The sequence below is a fragment of the Salvelinus fontinalis genome, chromosome 12 (genome assembly GCF_029448725.1).
Source record: "Salvelinus fontinalis isolate EN_2023a chromosome 12, ASM2944872v1, whole genome shotgun sequence".
Taxonomy (NCBI): Eukaryota; Metazoa; Chordata; class Actinopteri; order Salmoniformes; family Salmonidae; genus Salvelinus; species Salvelinus fontinalis.
Window position 1 is genome coordinate 46,927,728 of NC_074676.1, and position 17,892 is coordinate 46,945,619.

At 43.4% G+C, this 17,892-nt stretch overlaps 2 protein-coding genes across 2 annotated transcripts in view; both read left to right on the top strand.

Moving 5' to 3' along the window:
- The window catches only part of alpi.1 (alkaline phosphatase, intestinal, tandem duplicate 1), a 36,319-nt gene extending 23,851 nt beyond the window's left edge, over positions 1-12,468 (top strand). Inside the window, exon 11 of the mRNA XM_055940957.1 lies at positions 4,514-12,468. Within this exon, the coding sequence (XP_055796932.1) occupies positions 4,514-4,785 (272 nt within the window). The 3' untranslated portion in view covers positions 4,786-12,468. The remainder of the gene's footprint in view (positions 1-4,513) is intronic.
- A 1,822-nt stretch (positions 12,469-14,290) lies between these two features.
- alpi.2 (alkaline phosphatase, intestinal, tandem duplicate 2) overlaps positions 14,291-17,892 on the top strand; it is a 28,307-nt gene continuing 24,705 nt past the window's right edge. The window contains exons 1-2 of the mRNA XM_055940959.1: positions 14,291-14,447; positions 17,466-17,582. Of these exons, the coding sequence (XP_055796934.1) occupies positions 14,357-14,447; positions 17,466-17,582 (208 nt within the window). The 5' untranslated portion in view covers positions 14,291-14,356. The remainder of the gene's footprint in view (positions 14,448-17,465; positions 17,583-17,892) is intronic.

Below are 17,892 nucleotides of genomic sequence, written 5' to 3' on the forward strand. Positions count from 1 at the left end.
GGGACCGACATTCTATCCCTGCCAGGGGATCGACATTCTATCTCTGCCATGTGACCAACATTCTATCTCTGCCACATGACCGACATTCTATCTCTGGCAGGGGACCAGCATTCTATCTCTGGCAGGGGTCCGTCATTCTATCTCTGCCACGTGACCAACATTCTATCTCTGCCACATGACCAGCATTCTATCTCTGCCAGGGGACCGACATTCTATCTCTGGCAGGGGACCAGCATTCTATCTCTGGCAGGGGACCAGCATTCTATCCCTGGCAGGGGACCGACATTCTATCCCTGCCAGGGGACCGACATTCTATCCCTGCCAGGTGACCAACATTCTATCTCTGCCACATGACCAACAATCTATCCCTGCCACGTGACCGACATTCTATCTCTGCCACATGACCAGCATTCTATCTCTGCCAGGGGACCGACATTCTATCTCTGGCAAGGGACCAGCATTCTATCCCTGCCAGGGGACCGACATTCTATCTCTGCCACATGACCAACATTCTATCCCTGCCAGGGGACCAACATTCTATCCCTGCCATGTGACCGACATTCTATCTCTGACAGATGACCAGCATTCTATCTCTGCCAGGGGACCGACATTCTATCTCTGGCAAGGGACCATTATTCTATCCCTGCCAGGGGACCGACATTCTATCCCTGCCAGAGGACCGACATCCTATCCCTGCCACATGACCAACATTCTATCTCTGCCAAATGACAAACATTCTATCTCTGCCACATGACCAACATTCTATCTCTGCCAGGGGACCGACATTCTATCTCTGCCACATGACCAACATTCTATCTCTGCCACATGACCAACATTATATCTCTGGCAGGGGACCAGCATTCTATCTCTGCCAGGGGACCGACATTCTATCCCTGCCACATGACCAACATTCTATCTCTGGCAGGGGACCAACATTCTATCTCTGCCAGGGGACCGACATTCTATCCCTGCCACATGACCAACATTCTATCTCTGCCACATGACCAACATTCTATCTCTGCCACATGACCAGCATTCTATCTCTGCCAGGGGACCGACATTCTATCTCTGGCAAGGGACCAGCATTCTATCCCTGCCAGGGGACCGACATTCTATCTCTGGCAAGGGACCAGCATTCTATCCCTGCCAGGGGACCGACATTCTATCTCTGCCACATGACCTACATTCTATCTCTGCCAGGGGACCAACATTCTATCTCTGCCAGGGGACCAACATTCTATCCCTGCCAGGGTACCAACATTCTATCTCTGCCAGGGGACCAACATTCTATCTCTGCCAGGGGACCAACATTCTATCCCTGCCAGGGGACCAACATTCTATCCCTGCCAGGGGACCAACTCTGCCACATGACCAACATTCTATCTCTGCCACATGACCAACATTCTATATCTGCCAAGGGACCAACATTCTATCTCTGCCACATGACCAACATTCTATCCCTGCCAGGGGACCAACATTCTATCCCTGCCAGGGGACCATCTCTGCCACATGACCAACATTCTATCTCTGCCACATGACCAACATTCTATATCTGCCAAGGGACCAACATTCTATCTCTGCCACATGACCAACATTCTATCTCTGCCACATGACCAACATTCTATCCCTGCCAGGGGACCAACATTCTATCCCTGCCAGGGGACCAACATTCTATCCCTGCCAGGGGACCAGCATTCTATCTCTGCCAGGGGATCGACATTCTATCCCTGCCACATGACCAACATTCTATCTCTGCCACATGACCAACATTCTATCTCTGCCAGGGGACCAACATTCTATCTCTGCCAGGGGACCAACATTCTATCTCTGCCAGGGGACCGACATTCTATCTCTGCCAGGGGACCAACATTCTATCTCTGCCACATGACCAACATTCTATCTCTGTCAAATGACCAACATTCTATCTCTGTCAAATGACCAGCATTCTATCTCTGCCAGGGGACCGACATTCTATCCCTGCCACATGACCAACATTCTATCACTGGCAGGGGACCAGCATTCTATCTCTGCCAGGGGACCGACATTCTATTCCTGCCACATGACCAACATTCTATCTCTGCCACATGACCAACATTCTATCTCTGCCAGGGGACCAACATTCTATCTCTGCCAGGGGACCAACATTCTATCTCTGCCAGGGGACCAACATTCTATCCATGCCAGGGGACCAACATTCTATCCCTGCCAGGGGACCAACATTCTATCTCTTTCCACATGACCAACATTCTATCTCTGCCACATGACCAACATTCTATATCTGCCAGGGGACCAACATTCTATCTCTGCCACATGACCAGCATTCTATCTCTGCCAGGGGACTGACATTCTATCTCTGGCAAGGGACCAGCATTCTATCCCTGCCAGGGGACCGACATTCTATCTCTGCCACATGACCTACATTCTATCCCTGCCAGGGGACCAACATTCTATCCCTGCCCCGTGACCGACATTCTATCTCTGCCAGATGACCAGCATTCTATCTCTGCCAGGGGACCGACATTCTATCTCTGGCAAGGGACCAGCATTCTATCCCTGCCAGGGGACCGACATTCTATCCCTGCCAGGGGCGCAACATTATATCTCTTCCAGGGGACCGACATTCTATCCCTGCCAGAGGACCGACATCCTATCCCTGCCACATGACCAACATTCTATCGCTGCCAAATGACCAACATTCTATCTCTGCCACATGACCAACATTCTATCTCTGCCAGGGGACCGACATTCTATCTCTGCCACATGACCAACATTCTATCTCTGCCACATGACCAACATTCTATCTCTGGCAGGGGACCAGCATTCTATCTCTGCCAGGGGACCGACATTCTATCCCTGCCACATGACCAACATTCTATCACTGGCAGGGGACCAGCATTCTATCTCTGCCAGGGGACCGACATTCTATCCCTGCCACATGACCAACATTCTATCTCTGCCACATGACCAACATTCTATCTCTGCCAGGGGACCAACATTCTATCTCTGCCAGGGGACCAACATTCTATCCCTGCCAGGGTACCAACATTCTATCTCTGCCAGGGGACCAACATTCTATCTCTGCCAGGGGACCAACATTCTATCCCTGCCAGGGGACCAACATTCTATCCCTGCCAGGGGACCAACATTCTATCTCTGCCACATGACCAACATTCTATCTCTGCCACATGACCAACATTCTATATCTGCCAGGGGACCAACATTCTATCTCTGCCACATGACCAACATTCTATCTCTGCCACATGACCAACATTCTATCCCTGCCAGGGGACCAACATTCTATCCCTGCCAGGGGACCAACATTCTATCCCTGCCAGGGGACCAGCATTCTATCTCTGCCAGGGGACCGACATTCTATCCCTGCCACATGACCAACATTCTATCTCTGCCACATGACCAACATTCTATCTCTGCCAGGAGACCAACATTCTATCTCTGCCAGGGGACCAACATTCTATCTCTGCCAGGGGACCGACATTCTATCTCTGCCAGGGGACCAACATTCTATCTCTGCCACATGACCAACATTCTATCTCTGTCAAATGACCAACATTCTATCTCTGTCAAATGACCAACATTCTATCTCTGCCAGGGGACCGACATTCTATCTCTGCCAGGGGACCGACATTCTATCTCTGCCAGGGGACCAACATTCTATCTCTGCCACATGACCAACATTCTATCTCTGCCACATGACCAACATTCTATATCTGTCAAATGACCAACATTCTATCTCTGTCAAATGACCAACATTCTATCTCTGCCAAATGACCAACATTCTATCTCTGCCATAAAATTCACAGAGAATGCTGTGAAGGAACGAGACATCAACTTTTCTGATCCAGGCGAAATCATGCAACAATATTATTATCATGCATATATCCAATAAAATGTCAATTGAAAAGCTATGAAAACAGAGGAAAATTGAGTGTTTCCTGCCCTTCCAGCTGTAGAGTGTGTAGCTTTAGTTGGCTACATGAAAAGATGTTAGCCAGCCTGCATAGCAACCATTTTTTTGTTAGGCATAGCAAATTATGTTTTTGCATTGATGAAAGTATTTTGTTTTTTGTCCTAGAAGGATGAAATAGTATGGACTTATAAAAAATAAAATGCAGAACACATTAAAGGCATCACCAGCATATGTAAATTAGGTGTCAGTGCAGCTTTTGTGATTGGACAGTCAGCAGTCTAGGCGTGGTTATTGTCCTTGTTTCATACGGGCTATTTTGGCACTGTGTTTCTGGGGCTAACTTCAAAAAGTTGGTGCTAACCCTGCTCCGGAGCAGGGCCAGCTAGCCCTGGGCTAACGTTGGTGCTAACCCACTTACAATGTTCAAGTGTGAACACTCGCTTAGCCCCCGGGCTAAAATCTCCCTTAGCTCAGGCTCTCAGGAGGCTCTTAGCCCAGGGCTAAGGTGCAGTGTGAGCGCGCCTTGTTTGTGTTTATAAACATGTAGACAAATTGGGCTTTAACCACTACCTCTCTGGTTCTCAGACGATGAAGAGTACATGCAGCAGGCTGCAGTTCCTCTGGACTCTGAGACCCACGGCGGGGAGGATGTGGCCATCTACGCCAAAGGCCCCATGGCCCACCTCTTTCACGGGGTCAAAGAGCAGAACTATATCGCCCACGCCATGGCCTACGCAGCCTGCATCCCACCCTACACGGACTGCCCACCACATCCGCCCGCCTCAACCGGACACACACACACCTTCTCCGGGCTGCTTCTCTGTCTGGCCAGCCTCCTCTGGCTCCTGTTCAGATGACGACACACAATCCGACAATCATGGGTACAGTGTACATATTAGGACAGTTACCGGTCCACGAAAGTTGTGTCAGAGATGGTGAAAACGTTCTAGAAAGTTCTAGGTTGTCTATTTTGGAGAAGTGACTAGATTGCTATGTCATATTGCACTGCAGCAATTTTTAACCATCCTCATAAGGTTCTAAATGGAACATGTAAGGTGCTATAAAGATAATTTTGTTAAGGTTCTATAAAGAACCGTTAAGAAATATTCAATATAGCACCAAAACAGGGTTCCGCTATGCTTACAACCCTGTTTGGGACTATAAAGAACCCTTTTTTATGGTTCTTTATAGAACCTTTATGGAGAATGGTTCTATAAATAACCTTTCACAATCTGAAAGGTTCTTTGTAGATCCTTTTGAAGAACCATAAATCAATCAATCAAGTTTATTTTATATAGCCCTTCGTACATCAGCTAATATCTCGAAGTGCTGTACAGAGACCCAGCCTAAAACCCCAAACAGCTAGAATGCAGGTGTAGAAGCATAAAGGGTCTTTTAATCTGGTCAGTCATATTATATTGTTAAAATTCCATCTGTTTTATTATTGTGTTAATTGACAAGTAGAATCAAGCGAGCTACCTCTGGAACAACTGGGGGTCCCTGTGGAGAGAATTGAGAAGTACTGATTGATTTAGTCAACCGTTCTCAATTGACACAAGGTCTTACGCGAGTCTTTTACAAGACACCGTCACTGGCCACAGTCATATATAATATGTCATGGAATAACACGACACATTAGATAAACTGGAATTACACTCTTACTCACGGTTGCACGAAAAGAGCTGTGACTAAAACCACGGTCCAAAATATTCACATGAGCCACTAAAAGAGCAAAGAATCATTTTCTGAACTGTAAAGAACCATTTGGTTATTGGAGTCATTATGGTTCCACTTAGAACCATCACAAATCCCAAAAGAACCCCTTGAGGAACCCTCATTTTTTAGTGTGTACACTATTAATGTGGTTTGCAGTGAAACTGGAAAAAAGGAGACCTGGAATGTCACCAAGATGTATTTCCTAGTAGAAGTAGGCCTTACTATAAACTCCGAAGAGATGGGGTCTGTATATTTTATTTGCAATCACTAATAACTGGACTAAGCCAATGAGATGACTGGTAACTAAAGAAGATGTAGTGGCTTAAATAGTATGGTCAGGTATTTAAATCGTTACTATGGCAATTTAAAATGGAGCTGACCATAGCTCAAATAAACCTAAATACTATATATAGAGATGTTTTTATGTTAAATGCACATGTTTAGTATTAGTGGATTAAATACATCTCTTTGCTTAGATGCATTTCCTAAAGTGTTTCCATTCCCCTTTAAGCAGTATGGTCAGGTATCCCAGACACAGGTCAAGCCTAGGCGTCCCGCTAGAGGGACAACTTTTGGTGAAACTGGAGGGCGCGCAATTCAAATAAATAATCATACAAATTATGGATATTTAACATTTAGGTACATAGAAGTGTCTTATATCGGTTGAAAGCTTACATTCTTGTTAATCTAACTGCACTGTCCGATTTACAGTAGCTATTACAGCGAAAGCATGCCATGCAATTGTTTGAGGACGGCACCCCACATCAAAATAGTTTCATAAATTCACAAATAGCGATTAAATATTCACTTACCTTTTGAAAATCTTCCTCTGATTTGTCATCCAAAGGCTCCCAGTAGGGACGTCACTAGAGATTCATGGATAGGGAGGCTAAGCCTCTTTTAGGGGGGTCTGGGCACACTCCCCCAGGATTTGTTTTAAAGCCCCCAAAATCATCATGTATTTTTTAGAGTGACAACGGGTGTAAAATTGATCAAAATAAGGTTATTTTTGGTCAAGTTTGGCTAAAAGTTTACCTGTCTCATAGTTTGTGTTAGACACTGATCTGATATGACTTACTTACATTCTATCCAAATAAAGAAATTAAAGTCCACTCTGTCCCCATCCATCCAACACCAACAAAAGGCACAAAAATGGCTGCACTATCTAGCCAAAATACTTTTGGGATATTATTTTGAGAGAGAGAGAGAGAGAGAGAGAGCGAGAGAGAGAGAGAGAGAGAGAAATGTGAAGATATGCAGGTCATATTATACCATTAGAAAAAAATCTTTATTTAAATTTGTTGCTCAAAATTAACCCAATAATTCAGACACATGGAACCTCTTAAATAGTATCATCCACAATGGTGGGGCAAAACTAAATTCAACTACTGAGCTGAATACGATTTTAAAAACTGAAAAACAATTAGGAATAAAATCTGATAAAGTAAGATCCAAAACAAATATTATAACCTATGTTACAGAACTTCTCCTCCTGCTTCTCTCTTTTGATGCTTATTTTGTGGGTGGACGCATCAAAGTGTACTTCCTATTTTTAAAGGTGGCAAAGCGGTCAATAACACTATTGTGGCTTAGTGGCCCAAGCACTTCACCCTCAATGGACATGGCTGCAAGACTTGCAAGCCTTTTCTGACCTATTGTCTTACGCAACCAGGAGTGCAGCCGGCGCAGTGCACGAAAGGACCTTTCACAGGAGCAGCTGATCACAGGAACTGTGAGGTCAACCTGAATGATTTCCTTCAGAGAAGGAAACACATCATCATCCAGGAGGTTATGCACAGCAAGCATATCTTTGAGAGGACATCCAGCCTCTTTTCCGGGCAAGAAAGTTTCTGGCCACCAACATCTCTTCTGTTTAAACATCCGTAGTACTTGGCAAACTCAGTTCAGCATGATGTATCTAGGAAGTTTTTTTGAGTTGGGGCTGCATGCCTGTATGCCTTTGAGCAGACCTGCATCTACAGTCGAGAATCGCTGACCAAGCTCACAAACCATCCTGTCCAAGCAGGGGAGCAACATCTCTGTTTTCATTGTTTGGGAACATGACAAACATAGAAAACCACAAAATCTCCCATTTTCCTTTGTTTGTGCTTTCTTGCTGCATTTCCCTCTGGAATATTGTGAATTTCACAGAGTGCTTTGGTTCTGTCATAAAGTTCTGCGGCAAATGCATCTGTGTATTTGCCTATCAGTGTGTCACATACGGCTTGTTTGCCGAAATAAGCTTCTGCGAGGTCTACAGTCTCTTTCTGGAGGAACTTATGAAGTCCCTCAGTTACAGAAAGAAGGGACTGAAACATCAGTAGCAAATACATGGTGGAGAACATATGAAGCTTTGCTCTCAGACCAATAGCCATGGGGGATCCAATGGCAGATAGACAATCGAAAATAGCAGTTAAAGTGTTCGGGACTGCAGTATGGACCGCAGCTGGCATGCCCAGCGAGTGTTTGAGAGCTGTACAAGTTCAGCTGATGCTATTCCAAGTTTATACTGAGCTTCTTTGAACTTGTGGTGGTTAACTAGGGATGTACTGAAAAACGAATACACATTCTCCAAGAAACTGGAAAACTCAGCAGCCTCCGAAATAGCCCTGCAAGTATGACACAACACCAAGTTAAGCTCATGAGCACAGCAATGTACATAAATTGCCTCCGGATGCAGCACTCTGAAATGTGCTGCACACCTCCTTTGGATCCTCTCATGACAGCTGCACCATCGTAGGTCTGTTAGGCCTGCTACTCCTCTCATTTGGAGTTGCTGTTGCAACTAATTTGCTATCGATTGGGGATCAAAATGACTTGATTTCTGCTAGTGCTAATAAACGCTCTTTAACTGTCCCCTCTGTCACATACCTAACACACAGAGCCAACTGTTCAGACTGCCCATCACTGGCCTCATCCGCCATAATGGCATACATTCCAGACTTTGACATCTCAGAGACCATGGTGTCCATAATCTCTTGAGCACAGCATTCGATCTGAGCATCTGGAGAGAGATACGTCACATTTGATGGAGTACTGTACCTTTGCAGGAAAGGGTCAAACTCCTTCAAAAGCTCCATACATTCTAGAAAGTTCCCTCTATTTGTGCTTTCACTAGATTCATCATTGGCACAGAAAGAGAGTCCCTGTCTTCCTAACATTGAGGTGACCGCAACAATTCTCCTCAGATACTCCCTTCCCTCCGCAATATCACTAGCATGGGCAGATGTTAAAATCTGCGCAATGTTCCCATGAGTGCTAGTTGCTTTGCCATGCCACAACACTGTCTCTGTGTGTTTGTGCCATTTCATGTTTACCGAAGATAAACAAAAGCTTTTTTTTCTAATTTTTGCAGCCATTACTGAAAAAAAGAATCAAATTGAATGTTTTTGCCAAAAACTCAACATGGAAAGCAGAAAGCTGTGTTTTGTGGACAGAGTACTCTACCCAATTGTATTTCTCAAACCAGCATTGCTTAAATGCCCTTTTCTGTGTACCAAAACCAAAGCTATTCAGCTTCACTTGTCTGGGCCCAGTGTCTTTGTCACCTAAATCGCTCTCATTTCTGGAAGGAGTTGCTGCAGCGGCTTGATTACTTGCTCTCTCTGGATCTGTTTCTTGTCCCTCTTTCTCCGGGAATACTTGCTCTCTCTGGATCTGTTTCTTGTCCCTCTTTCTCCGGGAATACTTGCTCTCTCTCACTAATACAGCTCGCATGTTGATCTCTGCCTTGCATAGAAGCCTCTCTTTCTGCATGACCCTTCAAGAGTTCATGAACATCATTTATTTATGCCTAACAAAAGTAAGACATATGCTGTACAAATTTAACTGAAAGCTTAAACATCTACTTGCTTTTTTCATCACTAACTTTCATCAGACATGCTCCCACAGCCCTGTCATCAGACATAGTCCCTCAGCCCTGTCATCAGACGTGCTCCCTCGGCCCTGTCATCAGACGTGCTCCCTCGGCCCTGTCATCAGACGTGCTCCCTCGGCCCTGTCATCAGACGTGCTCCCTCGGCCCTGTCATCAGACGTGCTCCCTCGGCCCTGTCATCAGACGTGCTCCCTCGGCCCTGTCATCAGACGTGCTCCCTCGGCCCTGTCATCAGACGTGCTCCCTCGGCCCTGTCATCAGACGTGCTCCCTCGGCCCTGTCATCAGACGTGCTCCCTCGGCCCTGTCATCAGACGTGCTCCCTCGGCCCTGTCATCAGACGTGCTCCCTCGGCCCTGTCATCAGACGTGCTCCCTCGGCCCTGTCATCAGACGTGCTCCCTCGGCCCTGTGATCAGACGTGCTCCCTCGGCCCTGTCATCAGACGTGCTCCCTCAGCCCTGTCATCAGACGTGCTCCCTCAGCCCTGTCATCAGACGTGCTCCCTCAGCCCTGTCATCAGACGTGCTCCCTCAGCCCTGTCATCAGACGTGCTCCCTCAGCCCTGTCATCAGACGTGCTCCCTCAGCCCTGTCATCAGACGTGCTCCCTCAGCCCTGTCATCAGACGTGCTCCCTCAGCCCTGTCATCAGACGTGCTCCCTCAGCCCTGTCATCAGACGTGCTCCCTCAGCCCTGTCATCAGACGTGCTCCCTCAGCCCTGTCATCAGACGTCCTCCCTCAGCCCTGTCATCAGACGTCCTCCCTCAGCCCTGTCATCAGACGTCCTCCCTCAGCCCTGTCATCAGACGTCCTCCCTCAGCCCTGTCATCAGACGTCCTCCCTCAGCCCTGTCATCAGACGTGCTCCCTCAGCCCTGTCATCAGACGTGCTCCCTCAGCCCTGTCAGCCTCCAGCTTCTTTCCCTCATTTTTGTCTGCTGTGTTTTGACATGTATTGTTATTAAGCTCATTTAGACAATAACTCAAGGCTTAATAGGTGATTAATCAGTTTAAGTTTTAATTTGTTTGTTTGAACTGGTAAAATCTTAATTTCTCACCGGATTGGCCTTCGGCAGAGCTGCTGGCACTGCCTCTCTTGAAGAATTTTGTTAGCTAGGCTACAGTAGAAAAACTGAGGATAATACAATGACATTGTGATCAACACAGTCACCTTTTCTACATATGACCTACTAATAATTGTTTAACAATGGCTACTGAATGAAAGCAATTGAGTATGAAAAGATATGTGCATGATGTTACGTCATCTGTCTCATTTATAGCCTGGCACAGATAGCAAGACTACATTAAATACAACGTTAACTAGATATCATCGCCACATAACTTATGTTGAGTTTAAAAGACACTGTTACCGTTAGCTAGCTCGCAACATCTGTTACACTGTAACTTACAGGCAGCCTCACATAAACACGTATTCCTTAACAAAGCTTTGATTATGACCAAAGTCTATAGTAGTGAATACTCTCTCTCTCTCTCTCTCTGTTCTAACTTCCCACAAATTCACATCGTAGCCTATCTGCTTGAATCCGTCCTGTCAGAGCCTTTTCCTGTCAGTTTACTGTTAGCTAGCAGTCTCAAGCCACAGCAGTAGCTAAAGTTAACCAAAATGTTAGATACAAGTAGACCTAACTGTCACTAGCGTGTGCAGTAGTCTCTGCTGCAGCAGCCTCCCCCAGGTCCTAGTGCCTGCTTGGTAAGCAGTTTAAGATGCGATGGAAAGGTTGACGAAAAAAAAGAAATCACTGAGAAAATATATTGACTGATATATTGATTTATTTAGGGGGGGGGATAACGACGTAGTCTCGTTTTATTAGATAAAATCCTTCTTTATATCCCAAAAGGTCTGTTTGGTTGGCGCCATTGATTTTAGTAATCCACTCGTTCAACTTGCAAAGAAAGTAATCCGAGAATCTACCCCTAAACTTTGTTTCAAGAAGTCAAAATATGTTTATATTTATTCCTCAGAATACCCTAAAATGTAATCAAATGATAATATTTCTTACAGAAAGAAGTATGTTAATAGGAAACCGATTTTAGCAGGTGTGTCTTGTCTTCTTGGTCGCCCGCAAACACGGATTTCCAAGACCGTGTCCCTGTACTAAATCTGTTATTTCTTACTCGTTTTTCAAGTTACAAGCCTGACACCTTGAACATAGACTACTGACACCAAATGGAAGCCATAGGAGTTGCATCTTGGGAGCTTGAATTGAGTATGGCCTTAAAACTGGCCATTGGAAGAGCATGGTCTCTCAAAAAAACGAAATTTCCGGTTGGTTTTTCTTTGGATTTTCTCCCACCATATCTTTTGTGTTATACTCGCCTACATTGTTGTAACATTTATACAAACTTCAAAGAGTTTTTTTCCCAATGATACGAATTATATGTATATCCTGGCTTCAGGGCCTGACTAACAGGCAGTTTACTTTGGGCACATCATTCAGACAGGAAGTGGAGAAAAAAGGAGCCTTATGAAGTTAAGCCTAGTCCGTACTAAAAAACATGTTCAACATGCTTCTTATTATGTGTCTGGGGACTGGAAAATACAGCTCATTCTAATTTCATCAGTCCTTACCCTGTTATTGCTTAGATCCCTTGGCTTGGCCAATGGTCAAAGGAAGTCAAAGGAAGTTGTTCTGTTGTTGTTCTGAGAACATTTAGGATGAAATGCTCCCACTGAACTGTGTTATGGACACAGTTTAGAAGTAAGCAGGAAGTTAACTGCCATTTAGCAAAAGTTTAAATGGTGTATATTGACTTTTTTGTTACCAGATCAATTGTCTTCTGCAGATTGGACCTCATATTAGCATTATAATCTTGTTTTTGTTGTTGATTTTGAAAATGAATGTTTTTTTGTATGAAGACCTTGTATTTTTATACATTTGTAGAAGTTTCTTTTGAATATCTCCAAAAATAAAAATAAAATTTGTTGATTTGCTCTCCTTCCTCCTTGAATCCAACTCACCATACAATGGAATGGTCAGTTATACTACTGTACCAAGGTACGTACGATATATACGAAACCTTTAAAAAATACTGTCTGAAATTAACTTTAATAAAATATTCTCACATTGCAGCCATTTTGTTTCACTCAGCCATGGCTGATATATTTGGCCAATTTCCACAACTTATTTCCTTCTGTGTTTCATTAACCTATTTTCCTTAAGTTTTCATGTACCTGAGTGAGTTTATTGTGTTTCCGTTCCATTTGACACTCTATGAATAGTTTTGCCACACAAACTGTTGCGATGTAATGACAGACTTGCCCAATCTGGTTTTCACCGACGCGCTGTAGACAACAGTTTGCTGATGAAGTGGACACAGGACAGGATAGGTTATATGATCAGATGATTAACTTACACTTTCGGGACGGCAGGTAGCCTAGTGGTTAGAATGTTGGACCAGTAACGAAAAGGTTGCTGGATTGAATCCCCGAGTTAACAAGGTAAAAAATCTGTTGTTCTGCTCCTGAACAAGGTAGTTGTTCAGGGTAAGAACTGTTCCCAGGTAGGCTGTTATTGTAAATAAGAATTTGTGAACATTAAGTGTAAGATCATTTTTATTTGTAAATTGGCAGCTAAGCACACTGGCGTAGCACACTCCCCTGGATATAGATAGGGTTACGTAGTGGATATATATATAGGGTGGTGTAGAGAATATATAGAGGGTTACGTAGTGGATATATATAGGGTGGTGTAGAGAATATATAGAGGGTTACGTAGTGGATATATATAGGGTGGTGTAGAGAATATATAGAGGGTTATGTAGTGGATATATATAGGGTAGTGTAGAGAATATATAGAGGGTTATGTAGTGGATATATATATAGATACTTCCGTTCAAAAGTTTTGTGTCACTTAGAAATGTCCTTGTTTTTTAAAGAAAGCAACTTTTTTGTCAATTAAAATAACATAAAATTGGTCAGAGATACAGTGTAGACATTGTTAATGTTGTAAATGGCTATTATAGCTGTAAACGGCAGATTTTTTATGGAATGTCTACAAAGGCGTACTGAGGCCCATTATCAGCAACCATTACTCCTGCGTTCCAATGGCGCATTGTGTTAGCTAATCCAAGTGTATAATTTTAAAAGGCAAATTGATCATTAGAAAACCTCTTTGCAATTATGTTAACACAGCTGAAAACTGTTGTTAATTAAAAAAGCAATAAAACTGGCCTTCTTTAGACTACTTGAGTATCTGGAGCATCAGCATTTGTGGGTTCGATTACAGGACCAAATGGCCAGAAACAAATAACTTTCTTCTGAAACTCATCAGTCTATTCTTGTTCTGAGAAATGAAGGCTATTCCATGCGAATAATTGCCAAAAAACTGAAGATCTCGTACAACGCTGTGTACTACTCCCTTCACAGAACAGCGCAAACTGGCTCTAACCAGAATAGAAAGAGGAGTGGGAGGCACTGAGCAAGAGGACAATTACATTAGAGTGTCTAGTTTGCGAAACAGATGCCTCACAAGTCCTCAACTGGCAGCTTCATTAAATTGTAGCCTCAGAACACCAGTCTCAACGTCAACAGTCTAGAGGCCACTCCGGGATGCTGGCCTTCTAAGCAGAGTTCCTCTGTCCAGAGTCTGTGTTCTTTCACCCATCTTAGTCTTTTCTTTTTATTGGCCAGTCTGATATATGGCTTTTTCTTTGCAACTCTGCGTGTGTGGGAGAGAGAGTGTGCGTGTGTGTGTCCTCTCACATGGGAAGGATTACACATTTGCCCTTTGAACCCACCACATTCAGGTCATAAATGGGACCACTAACAGTGCTTCGACCTTCCTAACTTTGTTCAGATGTCCTAATGTCATTACTATGCACATAGCACACATCATGGCTACTCAACATACCCTCATTGGATTACTCCTATTTCTATCGGTGGATTGGACTTTATCTGTCATTCCAGGTAAACAACTGTTTTATTTGCTTGGTATATGTATACAAGTTAAGCAATTCATTTATGGTATTCTTACGTTATCTGAAATGAATTGGTTATTGATTACTATTCATACATGTTGAACAATAGTGAATTCAAAATATTTTTAACAAGAGACACCTGTCTTTAGACAGTATTAGCAGTCATTTCAAAAGGTACATAACATAGATCTACTCATCAGGATGATGGACAGACTTTTATTTTTAATTATTTTAGGAGTAACAACTGTTATGTGTGACACAAAGTGTGACAATAAATGATAGGTACTAACATAAATAAATGTAATGCAATATGGCATGGACACATCACATGTACAGTTGAAGTCGGAAGTTGACATATACCTTAGCCAAATACATTTAAACTCAGTTTTTCACAGATCTTGACATTTAATCCAAGTAAAAAGTACCTGTTTTAGGTCAGTTAGGATTACCACTTTATTTTAAGAAGGTGAAATGTCAGAATAATAGTAGAGAGAATTATTTATTTCAGCTTTTATTTCTTTCATCACATTCCCTATGGGTCAGAAGTTTACATACACTCAATTAGTATTTGGTAGCATTGCCTTTCAATTGTTTAACTTGGGTCAAACGTTTTGGGTAGCCTTCCACAAGCTTCCCACAATAAGTTGGGTGAATTTTGGCCCATTCCTCCCGACAGAGCTGGTGTAACTGAGTCAGGTTTGTAGGCCTCCTTGCTCGCACACGCTTTTTCAGTTCTGCCCACACATTTTCTATAGGATTGAGGTCAGGGTTTTGTGATGGCCTCTCCAATACCTTGACTTTGTTATCCTTAAGCCATTTTGCCACAACTTTGGAAGTATGCTTGGGGTCATTGTCCATTTGGAAGATCCATTTGTTACAAAGCTTTAACTTCCTGACTGATGCCTTGAGATGTTGCTTCAATATACCCACACAATTTTCCTACCTCATGATGCCATCTATTTTGTGAAGTGCACCAGTCCCTCCTGCAGCAAAGCACCCCCACAACATGATGCTGCCACCTCTGTGCTTCACGGTTCACGGTTGGCTTGCAAGCCGAATGTCCTCCAAACACAACGATGGTCATCATGGCCAAACCGTTCTATTTTTGTTTCATCAGACCAGAGGACATTTCTCCAAAAAGTATGATCTTTGTCCCCATGTGCAGTTGCAAACCTGCTGTTGTGACCTTGAGCAAGGCGCTTAACCCCCCACAATAATAGCCTGCCGCACCTCTCCAAAAACCTGTTTATCTATGTACAGTACCAGTCAAAAGTTTGGACACACCTACTCACCCACTCAGGGTTTTTCTTTATTTGTACTATTTTCTATATTGTAGAATAATAGTGAAAGACATCAAAACTATAAAATAATACATATGGAATCAAGTAGTAACCAAAAAAGTGTTTATTTTATATTTGATATTCTTCAAAGAAGCCACCCTTTGCCTTGATGACAGCTTTGCACACTCTTTGCATTCCCTCATCCAGGTACACATGGAATGCTTTTCCAACAGTCTTGAAGGAGATCCCACATACGCTGAGCACTTGGCTGCTATTTGTTCACTCTGCGGGCCAACTCATCCCAAACCATCTCAATTGGGTTGAGGTTGGGTGGTTGTGTAGGGCAGATGCAGCACTCCATTACTCTCCTTCTTGGTCTGGGAGGTGTGTTGGGTCATTGTCCTGTTGAAGAACAAATGATAGTCCCACTAAGCGCAAACCAGATGGGATGGTATATCACTGCAGAATGCTGTGGTTGTCATGCTGGTTAAGTGTTCCTTGGATTCTAAATAAATCGCTGACAAATGTCAGCAGCAAAGCACCCCCACACCATCACACCTCATCCACCATGCTTCACTGTGGAAACCACACATGCGGAGATCATCTCTGCCTCTCACAAAGACACGGCAGTTGGAATCAAAAATCAAAAAATTGGATTCATCAGACCAAAAGGACAGAGTTCCACCGGTCTAATGTCCATTGCTGTGTTTCTTGTTCTAAGCAAGTTTCTTATTATTATTGGTGTCCCTTAGTAGTGGTTTCTTTAAAGCAATTTGACCATGAAGGCCTGATTCACGCAGTCTCCTCTGAACAGTTAATGTTGAGATGTGTCTGTTACTTGAACTCTGTAAAGCATTTATTTGGGCTGCAATTTCTGAGGCTGGTAACTCTAATGAACTTAAACTCTGCAGCAGAGGTAACTTTGGATCTTCCTTTCCTGTGGCGGTCCTCACGAGAGCCAGTTTCATCATAGCGCTTGATGTTTTTTGCGACTGCACTTGAAGAAACTTTCAAAGTTCTTGAAATTGACTGACCTTCATGTCTTAATGTAATTATGGACTGTCGTTTCTCTTTGCATATTTGAGCTGTCATTTTCCATAATATGGACTTGGTCATTTAACAAATAGGGCTATCTTCTGTATACCACCCCTACCTTGTCACAACACAACTGATTGGCTCAAACACATTAAGGAAAGAGATTCCACAAATAAACATTTACGAAGACACACCTGTTAATTGAAATGCATTCCAGGTGACTACCTTGTGAAGCTGGTTGAGAGAATGCCAAGTGTGTGCAAAGCTGTCATCAAAGCAAACGGTGGCAACTCTTTGAAGAATCTCAAATATAAAATATATTTCGATTTTATTTTACATTTTTGGTTACTACATGATTCCAGATTTGTTGTTTCATGGTTTGATTTCTTCACTATTATTCTACAAAGTAGAAAATAGAAAAAAAATTGAAAAAAAACCTGGAATGATTCGGTGTGTCCAAACTGTGTCTTTTGGAGGGGATTGGTTAAAGTAAAATTTTGGTTGGACCTTGTAGGCGATTGACCAATAAAGTGATCTTAAACACCAATTATATCTGACCCAAGCAGGAATCACAACCATTGGAAACCTCCAACCCTGATATTTCCAGAACCAAAGTCTCTGAGCTATTGGTACTACATGGACTATGTCATGAATAAAAACCAACGTAACAAAATGTTGATGCTCTTCCTTAGAGAATGAGAAGCACCCCAGCTACTGGAACAACAAGGGGAAGCAGGCCCTCCACAAAGCTCTGGATATGAAGCCAAATGTCCGCCGAGCTAAGAACTCCATTCTATTCCTGGGAGATGGTGAGTGAGATGGGGCTAAGTGTTGGCATGATTTGCACTATAGAGTGGACTACACTTAAAAATGTGTCTATTTATGTGATTTAAAGGGTAACATTTGAATTCATGGAAAATAAAGCCCAATAAAATAAAATTAGCTTTGAATGGCAAAACATTTTCAGACAGACCCGTTCTGTTTACCCCCATATGCAATCAAAGTTACTCCCAGGGATAGGTTATTGAATGGGCAAAATGCTTGGAGGGGAATACGCTTTGCTGAATGACGTATGCTCTATGCATGTGTCAAAACACAGGTTCTACCAATACCAGGCCA